Raw genomic sequence first — 14,993 nt, forward strand, 5'->3', positions numbered from 1 at the left:
TGCAGATGCTGGAGATCAGAGCTGAAAATGTGTTGCTGGAAAAGCTTATGCCCGAATCGTCGATTCTCCTGTTCCTTGGATGCTGCCTGACCTGCTGCGCTTTTCCAGCAACACATTTTCAGCTGTAATCTTTCAATACCGTGTATCATGGAAGTCTTGATGGAATTGCTCAAGATCTAATGCAGGTGGGCTCCAGTTTTTCATTTTAAATTGAAGCATTTCAATAAATAATCAAAGAGGGTAGCTGATTTGATGTCAGTAATAACTTTGAAATGATAATGAATCAGAAAAAGGAATCAAATATTGTAGAGATAGGAGTCATACTGATATGTTTTGATGTTTTTCAATGCGGTAAAGGAGGTATTTCAATAATAAAATCATTGTTCATGAACTTTGGGTGTTAGAGGTTTCATTTTGAATTGTCCAATAATAGATGTTGTCCAGGTCTTGCTGCATATGGACATTGACTACTTTAGAATCCAAGGAGTTGTAAATGGTGCTGAATATTATGCAATCATCAGCAAACATTCCCATTTCTGACAATATATTACAAGGAAGGTCATTGATAAAACATCTGAAGATGGCCAGTTTTGAAGTCTGCCCCATTTAACTCAGTAATAATGCTACACTACTGGTCATTGATTGGAAGAGTCGCTCCTCACCACCATTTCTTCCATTCTAATTCCTGGGGCAATATTTCTCTGACTGGTTGACCCTATGAGTTTCCAGGTGTACTAGCAACACTCAAGGGCAGATTTACACTCCCTGTAATTTGAACACTAAATTTTCCAATGCTGAAAGCACTATTTAAATACAAGCTATTTTATCTTCCAGATAAAGCTGTTGTTTATTGTAGGTATTTTATTGTTTGGACATTTCAAGTAATCAATCGTTGGAGATTTTGAAAGCCAGAATTCAATAAAACCCATTAGTCAGAGAAACAGTTTCATTCTTTCACCATCTGCAACTTATTTCCCCACATTGTATTCCACCTCTTAAAAAACAGATTGAAATCAATGTTGTTCTTGTAGCCACTGGGAATGTATAACAAAAATACCCTCAGACCAATACTTTTTGCTGTCGGTAATGTTGATAAAAGCGATTATAGATATGACTGAGTCATTGCATGTTGCCTCTCATCTTTCTGCAAACACTATTGATCCTTTAAAAAGATAAGAGATTGATATTCAGTCATGCAAGAATATTTGAGAGATCCATACAAAGTTGAAATATATAGATTACGAGAGACATGGTATCAGGGACAAGATGGGGAGGGTGGAAAGAAAAAATAAATGAAGTGGAAATAATGAAAGATAAAAATCATCAAAATGAAAAAAATCTCTAAGTATCGTGACAGTCCTGCAAATAACATATTAGTGATCAGTGGCAAAAGAATAGTCCTCATCATTCATTATTTGTAATGCTGCCCAAAAGCCTCTCATTTGCTTTTCACTAGTCATATGATCACTGGGAATTTAATGCAACACAGATTAATCTACAAGATATTGGGGTGGGTGTGAATTGGGCAAGTGATGAGTCTTCAACTAATTAGATCAAAGTGTTTCGTTGAATCAAGCAAAGTCTGAACCAGGAAATCCTGGAATATTAAAATCACTGTTAAATCATGTGAATGATGCAAAATGAAGAAGGGAAAGTTAAAATAACATTGAAAGGGAGAGAGAGGACAAGGAAAGAGTTTAATAAAATTATTTTTGTTTAATATGCTCAACAATAATTAGAATCTGAAGGAATGTGATTCCACACTTCGAAAAGTCAACCTTCAGTCCCACTTACATTTGAATGGGCTAGTTCTAACTTTCTCTTGTATGTTTGGTGGATACAAAATTTGAGCAATCTCACATCCTTTTTGTGCTTCGTTGTCATATCGCTCAGTGAGATACCAATGCTGCAAAGACTGTGCAATAGAAGCAGGGTAAATCAATATAATATTACCTGTTTTAACTGTGGAGACTAGAGGTTGCTGTCCAATGATTTCTAAATAATGGAGAGCATTGATAGTCTAACTGCTACTTCTACCACAAAATTTAGGATAATAATAATGTGCATGCCTATGGCACTGTTGTACAAAAAAAACCAAAATACAGATAGATAATAGACAGATAATATAGCAAAACACCTGAGTATCCCACCCACATCTTCACACAACACCTTCCCCACCAGCGGCAGGGTGTGTGAATCCAGAAATACAGTTTCACCGTCTCAGGACACATACTTGATTTGATTTATTATTGTCACATGAACCTAGGTACTGTGAAAGGTTTTGCTTTGCATGCAGTGCAGGTAGATCATACCATACAAAGTACATTCTGATAACACAACAGAGCAAAGAATACAAAGTTACAGCTACAGAGAAAGTGCACAGAAAATGAGATCAACATTAGAGGTCCATTCAGATGTTTAATAACAGCAGGGAAGAAGCTGTACTTGAACCTGTTTTACATGTATACACATTTTTATTTCTTCTGCCTGACAGAAGAGGGTGGAAGAGAGTATAACCGGAGTGGGAAGAGCCTTTCGTTATGGAGTGGAACAAGGTCAAACACAATCCTGGGGGGCTGCCTGAGAAGGAATATTGAAGCATGGTGAGAATAATCGGTATTGAAAAATATCTCAATGTGATTCATTGAAGTGTAAAAGTAAAGACAGCTGAAGATGATGTTAAGAGGAGTCACAAAGTTTTGGTAAAAGAAATGCATGTAACAGATTCTGGGGAATATAAACTAATGCAGATCAGTAAACTCTGAGGAGAAGGATGTTCAGGACAAGATTTTGAATAAAGATATGGGAAACACAGTTTTGGAAGCAGAGTGGGCAGAGTTTGTGATTGAGAAAGGTATTAGTTTAGAAGCTCAACACTATATTGAGGATGTTTAAGTTGCAAATCATCTGGTTCAGTCTAAAACAATAGTTACAGAGGGGTTTGAGTCATTCCTTAAATATGGAGCTTGTGGCAAGTGACTAATAAAGTGGCAATTGTTCTTCCCAATATTCAGCTCAGCTCACCCATTACTCAATGTTGAAGAAACAATATCACTGCAAAGGCAGTAAAGAGATCGCAAGGGGCTGGTGATCTGGGTGGGATGCTCCTCGGAGACTCGGTATGGACTTGATGGACTAAATAGCCTGCTTCCACACTGAAGGGATTTTATGATTCTATGACTGTAAGATGTGATGGTCAGGTCAAATTGGATATAATGGTGTATACCTGAAAATTAACTATATCTGTGGACAATGTGGATAATTTGAGTTTCTTTAGGGGATGCAAATAGTGATTGTTTAGCCTGAAGTTGATTAAATTTAGTTCCATTTTGGTCTTCCTTTAAAAAATGCTACTGGATTACTTTATGGTTACACCCTAAATAGTCTATTATGAGGGTTACATATACTTACACCACCACTATTCCATGACTTTGCCAGCGTTGTCTGAGCTTCATGTAAGGTGGCATCAGTGAGTATCTTTCCATTGACAGCCATTATTTGATCTCCCTTCACTATTCCACCTAATGAAGGCAGTTGGAAAAATAACAAAGGTTAGATTGGAGGAGAAAATCATAACCTATATCGTTTGCATCATTAAAGTTTTGCACCAGGTGAACAACACCTCTGCTCTGATTGTGTTTAACTAAGGTTTAAATGTAAATTGGGTTCATAAGACACGTTTATAAGACCAATAAAGGAAGGTATTCAGCCTTTTCTCCCATTGAACCAATTCCACCATTCAAAGAGATCACGGCCTCTCTGAAACTTGATAAAACTACTTTTGCCTGATAACGCTATATTTCACTGGGTTAACAAAAAGAACTATCAATCTTGGTTTTTAATTTAGTTATGGATCTAAGGACAATTGCTAGTTACAGGAGAGAATTCCAACTTCTTTTGTTTGTAGCAGTTGACTTCTAATGTCTGTAGCTCTAACCTTTAGATTAACAATGTGCCTTCAAGCCATGGGTCCCCAAATAGTGTCAATAGTTCCTTTCTGTTTACATAATATGTTGACCTTGAAATTTTAAAATCACATGATCCTATAACCTTCTAAATGTTCTTTGTGTAATCTTGCCCAGTAATTTAACTCTCAGAGTCTAGGAATCATTCTGAGAAATCTACCTAATCTCCTTCCAATATATTTTTATTCATTTAAGGGATATAGGCATTATTGGCTGGGCCAGCATTTCTTGCCCATCTCGAATTACCTGGATGGCAGTTAAGAGTCAACATGTTGCTGTGGGTCCAGAGTCACATGTAGGTCAGCTCAGGTAAGGACGACAGTTTCCTCTCTAAAATAGGGCTTCTTATAGTACTCAAGGCACTAGATTTTACAGGAGGACAGATTACCCATTATCCTAAACTAAAAGTTAGATTGCACCTTAGTGATCTGATAGTTGGTTGCCGCGCAGCAATACTACATTAGGCATGGCCTTAATTAGTGTATGTGGGGAGGGGCTTCTGCTTCTCGGGCACAGGAAGTACTGCCCTAGATATCCATTTAGTCAGCAGTTCTTTGGTTTCAAAAGACAGTAATGGCCATTACAAGCAGACCCCACAAAAAACTGAAGGTGTCCCAAGAGTATGGATAAGTTTGGGGATTTTGGCAGACGTGATTGCAGATCCTAGCATGGGAGGATAGAGCTGTGGAGATGCAGTTGAGAGGAAGTGGGGTAGAAGGGATTCAAGGGGGATACCATCATGGAAAAGTGGGCGCAAAAGATACCTTCATAAGAGATATCCCACCTTTCTGTCTAACATCAGCCTGCATTGTCAAAACTCCTGGGCTGTCTGCTGTGTTTCCACTTTCTTCCACGGACAGAGAAACTCCAACAAAGGAAGAATAAAGCCCTTAAGCTTTATTCGGGCAGCACGGTGGCTCAGTGGTTAGCATTGCTGCTTCACAGTGCCAGGGACCCAGGTTCAATTCCAGCCTCGGATGACTGTCTGTGTGGAATTTGCGCATTCTCCCTGTGTCTGCATGGATTTCCTCCAGGTGCTCCGGTTTCCTCCCACAGTCTAAAGATGTGCAGGTCAGGTGAATTGGCCACGCTAAATTGCTGATAGTGTTAGGTGCATTAGTCAGAGGGAAATGGGTCTTGGGTGGGTTACTCTTCGGAGGGTCGGTGTGGACTTGTTGGCAGAAGAGCCTGTTTCCACACTGTAGGGGAATCTAATGTAAGTAGCAATTAATGGTCCACATCTTGGTCTCAACTGCCCCAGGGCACAGCGGCTGTCTGGTACTTTACCTCATAACATGGGCATAGGTGAGGGATTTTTGGTTTAAAATATTCCATGGGATTTGGGCATCGCTAGCAAGGGCAGCATTTGTTACCCATTCCTAACTGCTTTTGAATTGAGTAGCTTGCCAGACCATTACAGAGGATTCAGAATCAACCACATTGTAAATCTGAAATGGATATATGGGATCGGCCAGGAAAACAAGAATTCAAACTGATCAGGGTATAGTGCAAGAGCAAAAGTTAAAATTGCAGGAGGACACTAGTGAAGAAGAAGCATGTTCTCTCTCACCCATACTTGTAGCCACAAACCTAGAAACAAACACTCTGCATATTTAGGACAATTAATTAGAGGAGGGTTCAGCATATAGAGAAACACACAGATCAAGAAATCTGCAACTGGGGGAGGTGATAAAGATAACAAATACCACTCCACTCCACCCGCCCCAGTGGAGGATGACATACAATTAAATGCTTAGTGTAAAAGGTCCTCTAGCATGCCACCTGGACCAGAAGGTCTAGTTTCAAGTCCCACCTACTCCAGGGGTTTGTAACAATAGTTCTGAACAAGTTGAATAGAAAATTAGGTAAAATGCTTAGCGTATTGGCCTACCAGAAAGCCTGCAATCAATGTCATGGAACATGGAGAAGTCTGGCACCTCATTGATAAAGGACTTGTAGAGTCTGGAGCTCATTTATTTTAAATGATATTGGGGAGTAACTCTAGGTGTGATGGTTGATGTCTGAGTTTCTATTGTAGCACGAGCAGAATCAAATCAACATAAAGTCATAGAGATATACAATAGGGAAACAGACCCTTTGGTCCAACTTATTCATGCCAACCAAATATCCCAACCCAAACTAGTCCCACCTGCCAGCACCAACAAATCATTGTTGAAGTCGAGGCACAGGCTATGATATCGAAAGAAGTGAATATTTAACGAGACCTGGGTGTCCTTGTGTACCAATCACTAAAAGTAATCGTACAGATGCAGCAGGCAGCAAAGAAGACAAACTGTATGTTGACCTTCACAGCGAGGGGATTTGAGTACAGGATCAAGGATGTCTTGCTGCAATTAAAAAGGGTATTGATGAGGCCACAACTGGAATATTGTATGCAGTTTGGATCTCCTTATCAGAGGAAAGATGTTTTTGCTATAGAGTGAGTGCAGTGAAGATTTACCAGTTTGATTGCTGGGATGGCAGGGCTGACATGAGGAGAAGATCAGATGGTTAGGACTCTATTCAGTACAGTTTAGAAGAATGAGGGGGGAATCTCACGGAAACCAATAGAATTCCAATAGGACTGAGCAGGTTAGATACAGGGATGATGGATGTTCCTGATGGAGGGAAGGTCCAGAACCCAGGATCATAGTTTAAGGATAATGGTCTGACTTAAGGAGGGACTTATTCAGCCAGACAGCAGTGAACCTGTGGAATTGAGGCCAAAACATTGTTTGATTTCACGAAGGAGATAGATGTAGCTTTGTGGCTAAAGGGATCAAGGGATATGGTTGGAAGATTGGGCTTGATGATCAGCCATACTAATAACAAATGGAGGAGCAGGCTTGAGAGTGCAAATGACCTATTCCTGGTTCTATCGTCTATGTTTCTGTGTCAATGTTGTGATGATCAGTAATAGAGGGGAGTCAAGGGGTGGGATTGATGGTAAATGGGATCCTGCTTACCGCATCTGAGTGTGTTTATTACGGATGGCCTCACCTGGCATAACTATCACAATTATCATTTCTAAATAGGGTCAGCACTTTTCACACCACGTTCCTACTGTGACCTTATTTAGAAATGACAATTGTGATTGTAGTGACAAGGTCAGCGGGTGGGCCCCATACAATATGAGTTCCCTGATTTGGGCTGTTAATCTGGTTGAATCATGGAGCCCTGGCTGACAGATAAGAACAGGAAGTCAGACCTCCTGTTCACCCTGAGAGCTGGCTCTGATGGAGCTGTATCAGTGGTGAAGGACTCTCAATTTCAGTAAAAGAGGGGGCTGAATCTGAGTTGGCTGCCCACATCCAAGGTGTTCTGATGCTGTTGGTTTCTGTTTGTTTTGAGAGGAAACCTGATTCTTGAACTGGATGAATTATATAGCCAGTTTGTTAACTGGTATTTTTTTTCATTGAGGACTGACTTCTAAACTGGCTGATTCCAACAGTCAATGTGTTCCAGGTAATTCAGTTCTCATTGGGGAACTGTTGTTTCACTGGCTGGTTATAGCCTGTGTATTGCTTTTTTCTCTTTTACTTTGAGAAAAGGACAACTTTGATTTTTGTGGCTTAGCCCTTGCATTCTGGTTTTCTTTGTTGTTTGAATGTGTTTACACTTTTCTTGGTGTTTGGGCTGAGCCCCTGTGAGAAAATACATCTTTCCAGATGAGCTGTTCCTGTATGGGTAGGCCTGGCCATTTGTCGGTGGACTAGATCTCAATAAAGACTGAACACCTGTGTGCTTGCTGGGAAGTGAGCATTTGCTGCATTCTAGAGTTCGGGAGTGGACCCAGCCTTCAGGAATGGACCAACCCGCTGAGAGTTAATTGCACCTTTCAAATGTACCGTGTTCCTGTAAGTGGGCGTGGTTCTCTATGAATGGGCCAGGACTCTATAGAGACTGAATGCCTGAGTGTGCTAAGGGGCATGCATTTACTTCCTTCTGGAGTGGACTCTAGCTTCAGTTGTGTACTCCAATTTTGCAATGGACTCTGCAGATTGGAGTGGAATCTATTTTTGACAATGCACTATGTATACTGGAGTGGACTCTACATTTTGAAGAGAACTGTTTATGGTAATGAACTCTGTACCAGAAGGGACTCTGTTTGTTGATAATGGACTCTGTCTTCTAGGTTGTTGGGTTTATCATCTGCACTGTCTTGTATGTCCCTGGGTCTGGCAGGCCTTACTGTGCTGTCATCTCAGGGAAGGCGATGCGGTGTCCTGCAGGTGGCCTTACGGTGCATCAGGGCAGTCTGCAGGTGGATGGTGCATTGGGGTGGGCAAGAGCTAGATGATACAGGGGGGGATGACTGAGAGCCGGAAGGTGGGTAGGCCGTCCTCAGCGCTGTAACCCCGGACAGATATTAGGGCGGGCTGTCCTAGAGGTAGCTGGAAGGTGCAAAGGGCGGTTAGGGAAGCCAGAAGGTGGGTAGGCCATCCTGACTGCTGTCATCCTGTGGGGTTAAGGAAACAGGATGGGCTGTTCTAGAGGTGGCTGGAAGGTGTGTCAGGGTGGACGGAGGTCCGGAATGGGCATGGGGCAGATGGAGAGCCGGAAGGGGCGTAGGAACGGGCTGCCTTAGAGTGGGCGACCAAGAGGTAGCTGGAAGGTGTGTCAGGGCAAGAGCCAGAAGGGGCATGGGGCAGACTGAGAGCCGGAAGGGGCATAGGGGCAGGCTGCCTTAGAATGGCCAGAAGGTGAGAGGGATAGGTGGCTTGCTGGGGTGGAGTGGGGGGTGTATTCTATGCACTGTTTCTTATCTAATTGGATTGTCTTGTATGTATTTGGTACTGCTATGTTTGTGATGACTGAAAGTGGGATTTGAGGTTTGTCTTCATTTCCCTGAAAACTGATTAAACAGTAGGGTTTGGAATCTGGCTTTGCTGCTCCTCTCTCTGTAAATTGCTGTTTCTTTGTATAGAGCTGTTAATGTTAATTGTTTGTATACTGTATTGTTTAATAAAATAAAAAGAACAAGAAGTCAGACCTCTTGTTCACTCTGAGAGTTGGCTCTGAGGGAGATGAATCAGTGTCAAGGTCTCTCCACTTGTAAATAAAGGGTGACGTGGTGATGGGATACTGGCCTCAGTGCAGTTATTTCAGTGATGACGGCTCAGTTAGAAGTTAGACAGCAGTGGGGCTATTAGAGCATGGGGCACAGATGTTTATAACTCTGTCAAAGTTCCACTACCTTGTTGCCTCAGATTTGGGAACTTAAAGTTCAGCTCACGACCTCATTTTGGGATCCCAACTCCTTCCTTTAGGTTTAAACAGTTCTGGAAGACATCAAACATGCCAACACTGATGGAAATCAACCAGCAAGTAACTTTTCTATGGTCGATAACCCCTTTAAATACACATGTTCAACAGAGAGGACAAAAAATGCAAAATGGCAGAGAGACTTCAAATTCACCTGTGAACTGTGGATGCCATTTTGAGGTCACTCATAATGCCAAAAACTACTGGGTGCTAAGCAGTGAGGTATGCAACTAAGAGACAAGTAAGGAATTGGAAACTGGAGGGAATTGGCAATTCAGTCACATGCCTTTTTTTACTCTTGACCAGAAGTGCTATTTTCCATTGGACTGCAGTATTCAAAGTTTAGCCTTGGCTACAGAGAATTAATGATGGATGCTAAAATATTTTGTATGAAAGGGAAATGGAACAGGAAATACTAACATTCCACTTCAAACTGGCCCACTTACATGCCTCAATTTCACTTATTTTGTTTTGTGACTTCAGAGTAGTTCTCTATCCTAGCCAGTCCCATGGAATTCATTTATTTGTGATCTTTCTCTGAATGAATGTCAAATTCTCTCAAATAATGTTATAATGATAAATAGCTTAATGAGGATTACATTTATTTCTGCATTTCTTACTCCACATTACTGAGCCTGTGGTGAACATTGTAAGTAAGCACAATCAGTGTTAATAGGAACAATAGAATTAACATACCCGGTTGATTTAACAGGGATCTATTGAAGAATGGCTGTAATGCCCACCTACTGTAGACAGTAGTTGCCTTTTAATATACAAAGGGGAAGCTATAGCATATATATATTAGCAATTACATCTCAGACCAGCTGTGATCAGACTTAACAATTTTGTTGGGCAAACTGGCAAGAAAACCCCAGAAGTTCCACAAAAGTAATCTGGTCTACTGTCCATTTAGGATTTCCCTCCTCAGCAAGTCTAAGCTCACCTAGATGTTAACTTGTTGGTGGCTAAATAGCCTTCAGCCTCAGGGCACCACACTGAACCATGTTAGTAGGGCACTGACAGCTACTTGGAATGGGCAACATGTTAGTTCAACATAAACGAGGCTTGGGTATCAAAATGGCTCTTACTCCTTCAGTGCTGGAATAGGCAGTTGACCAGCACTCTTTAGCAGTTGGTCATCCAAAAGTAAAAATCTACCCTCATGTTTCATAGACTAATCCCTTCTCTCTTGACAGTATCATCAATGGGTTTAACATCTAGATAAGCTTTTGCTAATGTGCCCAGAATAATGAATAGAAACTGTTGTTATTTTTTATTAATGGAAACTTGCCATGCATCCACAGGATCTTTCTCACATCTTTCACAAGTGGCATTCATCATTTCAGATCTAGCTTTAGACTTTAATTGTAAATGAATTAGTTGAATAATAGATGAGCAAGTACATAAATAGCACTAATGTAATACAATAGATTTTATGCTACAATAACTCCTCGTGAGGAAAATAACAGTTTACTGTGTCTTGATTACTATTTTATAATTAATAAAATTTCCCATGTCCCCAAAACGAAGAGCCATTTGAACTTCATGATAATTAGAATCAAATGCCTATGGCAGAGAATTGAGCTATTTTCTAAGAGATTCAATCCGTTTAAAGTAAGTGAAACCTAATTTGAACAAAGGAAGTTTCTGAAAAGAATCCTTATAGGTAATAAATGTCTATATTATACTTGGTTGGGTGAAGAAAAAATAAAATAGCTAAACTCCCTGTTTATGTTACTATCCACTGACACCTGTTGGAAAGTATGTCCATGTGAAGCTTATGACAGGACTGGAACAGTCCCTTGTGAACACCCATCCGGGTATTTGGTAGCATTCACTGTTTATCAGTCTGGAGTTTTAATCTATTATTTTCAAATGAGGAAAGGTAAGAAAATTTGCAATTATTTTATAATCATATTATTTTTCCTGCATCACTTTACCTTTTTATAAAAGATACAATAAAAAACTAAAGAACAGCTCACTAAATGGAACATAATTAGAAATTTCATCAATCTTTTTTCGCATAAATGATTTAAGTAGTAATCCTCAACATATATTTTAATGTCTTCTTCTATGAGTGAGTAGCGTGTCAGTTCACAATTTCAACCTTGTATTCAACAAGTTTGCATTTAGTATCCTTCAGCAACATGGAGTTAATTTCTCCTATCATTCCTTCAATCCTGCAAATTAGGAAATTACCATTTTTGATCTATTAAATGAGAACAAATCTATAAAATCGATATAAAACATTAATACATGACCAAAAGGAATCTATAAAAAGAGAAATTTGTTTCGGACACCATCAAATAGCATTGTCATTTGAGCAGAGAATGCCAACCACTGTCCTGTGATGAGATAGAGAGTCACAATCCACCTTTTCAAGATGGGTCTACAGAGTTTGCTAATGAGAAGAGATTCATAAATAAGTTGCAGCAATCTTCACTGAATGCTTTCTATAGTAAGTACGTTCTTTCTTAAGTAAAGAGAACAAAACTGTAAACAATATACCAGGAGTGATCACACCAAGGTTCTGCAGCCAGTCTTCTTTGTTCCTGTACTTAAACTCTCTTGCAATGAGGACCAATATACCATTTTCTTCCCAACTGGTTGGTGCATCTGTATGTTTGTTTTCAATGACCATGTACAAGTTCACCTATGTCCCTTTGTTCATCAGCACTTCTCAATTTAAATAATACTCTGCCATACCAAGGCAGATAATTTCATACTTATTCTCATTAAATCTCATCTACAATGCATTTGGCCCCTCACACAACTTGTCTATATTGCCTTTTTGCATCCTTCTCCTCACTCTCAATTTCTTCTAGTTTTGTGCTGTGAACAAACTTGGAAACATTGCATTTGATTCCCTCATCCAAATCGTGGTATATGTTTTGTATAGTTGGGACCTGAGCACCAAACCTTATGGAAACCTTCTAGTCATCTCCTTTCACACATAAAAAGACCCATTTATTACTCTGATGTTTTCTGTCTACTAACCAATTCTCAATCCATGCCAGTATATCATCTCAATCCCACATGATTAAATATTGTACACTAGCTCTTATGTGGGACTTTATCAAAAGTGTCCTGAAATTTCAAATATACCAAGTCCACTGGTTCTCCCTGATCCAATCCATTAGTTATACCTGAAAAACACAATCCCCAGTAGATTTGTCAAACAAGATTCCCCTTTCATAAATCCATGATGATTTTGCTAAAGGCCATTGATCTTTTCTAAGTGCTTTGTTATTGTACCCTTTTTTTTAAAAAACAGACCAGCATTTTACTTACTACTGATATTAGAGGAATTGGGTTCTAGTTAGAGATTTCTTTTCTCTCTCCTTTGTTTTAAATAGCATGGCATATTTGGCACTTTCCAATCTACCAGGATAATGCTGATATGTTGTCTCCCTGGTGCTAGGATCATAAATGTTTCAGAGTGGCTAGAGGACATCCTGGAGGAAGAGGGTGACCAGCTAGTGATCATTGTACACATTGGTACCAAACAAAAGGCCCTAAAAGCAGAATATAGAGAGGTAGGAAGCAAGCTGAAAAGAAGCATCCCAAAAGTAGTGTTGATTTCAGGAATACTAGCAGTGCTAAGCGCTGTTAGTAGAATTAGCAGGATATATTGGATGAGTAATGCCAACAAAGATGGTGTGAGGGGCAAGGGTTTCAGATTCCTGGAGCAGTGGGAACATTTCTGGGAGTGGTGGGACCAATACAAACAGGAAAGGTTACAGCTAGGCTGGACCAGGACTGACGCGGTGGGGAAGTTTTTGTGAGAGTGGTTGAGGATGATTTAAACTAGTTTGGCAGGGTGATACAAACCTATGCCAGGAGTCAGGGAATAGGGAATCAAGTAAAAGAACAAATGCCAAAAAGGGAAAAAAGAGAAGTGATATGCAGAGGAATCAAAGGCCAGAATCAAACAAGGCTACAGTAAAACATTGGGAATAGAACAAGGAACATTAAAAAGACAAGCTTCGAGGCATTGTGCCTGAATGCATGAAGCATTCAAAACAAAGTGGATGAATTAAATATGCAAATGTGTATGGATATGATACAGTTGGGATTATGGAGACATGGTTGCGGAGTGACCCGGGACAGGAACTGAACATTCATGGATATTCAGTATTTAGCAAAGATAGACAAAATGGAGTTGCATTACTGATTGAAGTGCATGTACACACAATATTGAGGAAAGATATTAGCTGAGACAATACAGAATCTATGTGGATAGAATCAAGAAATACCAAGGGGAAAAAAATAAGAAGATTTGTGTATAGACTGCTAAACCTACGTGGTGGTGCTGGGAATGGTATTACCCAGGAAATCAGAGATGCATATAGTAAAGTAACCTCTGCAGATATGGGTGACTTTAATCTGCATTTAGATTGCGCAAATCAAACAAGTCACAATGTTATAGACTTGAAATTCCCAGAGTCTATATGAGTTGATTTTCTTGACCAATATGTTGAACCAACCAGAAAACAGGCCATCTTAAACTAGGTATTATGCAATGAGAAAGGTGTAATAGGTAATGCACTTGTGAGAGACTTCTTGAGGATGTGGGATCATAATATTATAGAATTCTTCATCAAGGTGAAGACTAGGGTTCTGAAATTTAATGAGGAAACTACAATGGTATGAGGTGTGAGTGGGCTATGATGGATTGAGAAATGTTGCTGAAATGAATGACAGTTAATTGGCATTCGCAAAACATACAAAGAATGAATGGGTGAACTACAAAAATAGTTTATTGTGTCTGGTGCAATAATGCAAAGAAAGCAAAAGCCAAACCATGGCTCATAAGGAAAGTTAGAGATAATTTTAGATGCACAAATGTAGCATAAACATTGGCAGGGAAAAAAAAAAGACCTGAGGATTGGGAACAATTGAAATCAGCAAAAGAGGTCCAAGGGATTGATTAGGAAGGGCAAAATAAGATATACCAATAAAGTTTCAGTGAACATAAGAATTGACTGTAAACGTTTCTATAGGTATGTAAAGATAAAAAGATTAGTGAAAACTGATGTAGGTCCGTTACAGTCAGAAACAGAGGAATTTATCATGGGGAACATAGACTGACAAACTAAATTAATACATCACTTCTGTCTTCACAAAGGAAATCACAATTAATGTACCAGAAATGATGTAGAACACAAGGAAAGAAAAAGGAACGGAAGAAAATCTGTATTAGTATAGAAATAGTGTTAGATAAATTAGAGTCATAAAGTCATAGAGATGTACAGCATGGAAACAGACCCTTCGGTCCAACCTGTCCATGCCGACCAGATATCCTAACCCAACCTCGTCCCACCTGTCAGCACACGGCCCATATCCCTCCAAATCCTTCCTATTCATATACCCTTCCAAATGCCTCTTAAATGTTGCAAATGTACCAGCCTCCACAACATCCTCTGACAGCTCATTCCATACATGTACCAACCTCTGCATGAAAAAGTTGCCCCTTAGGTCTCTTTTGTATCTTTTCCCTCTCACCCTAAACCTATGCCCTCTAGTTCTGGACTCCCTGACCCCAGGGGAAAGATTTTGTCTATTTACCCTACCCATGACCATCATAATTTTGTAAACATCTATAAGGTCACCCCTCAGCCTCCGACGCTCCAGGGAAAACAGCCCCAGCCTGTTCAGCCTCTCCCTGTAGCTCAGATCCTCCAACCCTGGCAACATCCTTGTAAATCTTTTCTGAACCCTTTCAAGTTTCACAACATCTTTCCGATAGGAAGGAGACCAGAA

General features: G+C 40.0%; 1 protein-coding gene across 3 annotated transcripts in view; it reads right to left on the reverse strand.

Moving 5' to 3' along the window:
• The window catches only part of ush1c (Usher syndrome 1C), a 210,427-nt gene that overhangs the window by 12,350 nt on the left and 183,084 nt on the right, over positions 1 to 14,993 (reverse strand). For all 3 annotated transcript variants that reach the window (XM_043705961.1, XM_043705963.1, XM_043705962.1), the window contains one exon: positions 3,412 to 3,521. In XM_043705961.1, the coding sequence (XP_043561896.1) occupies positions 3,412 to 3,521 (110 nt within the window). The remainder of the gene's footprint in view (positions 1 to 3,411; positions 3,522 to 14,993) is intronic.

This window comes from Chiloscyllium plagiosum, chromosome 16, assembly GCF_004010195.1.
Source record: "Chiloscyllium plagiosum isolate BGI_BamShark_2017 chromosome 16, ASM401019v2, whole genome shotgun sequence".
Taxonomy (NCBI): Eukaryota; Metazoa; Chordata; class Chondrichthyes; order Orectolobiformes; family Hemiscylliidae; genus Chiloscyllium; species Chiloscyllium plagiosum.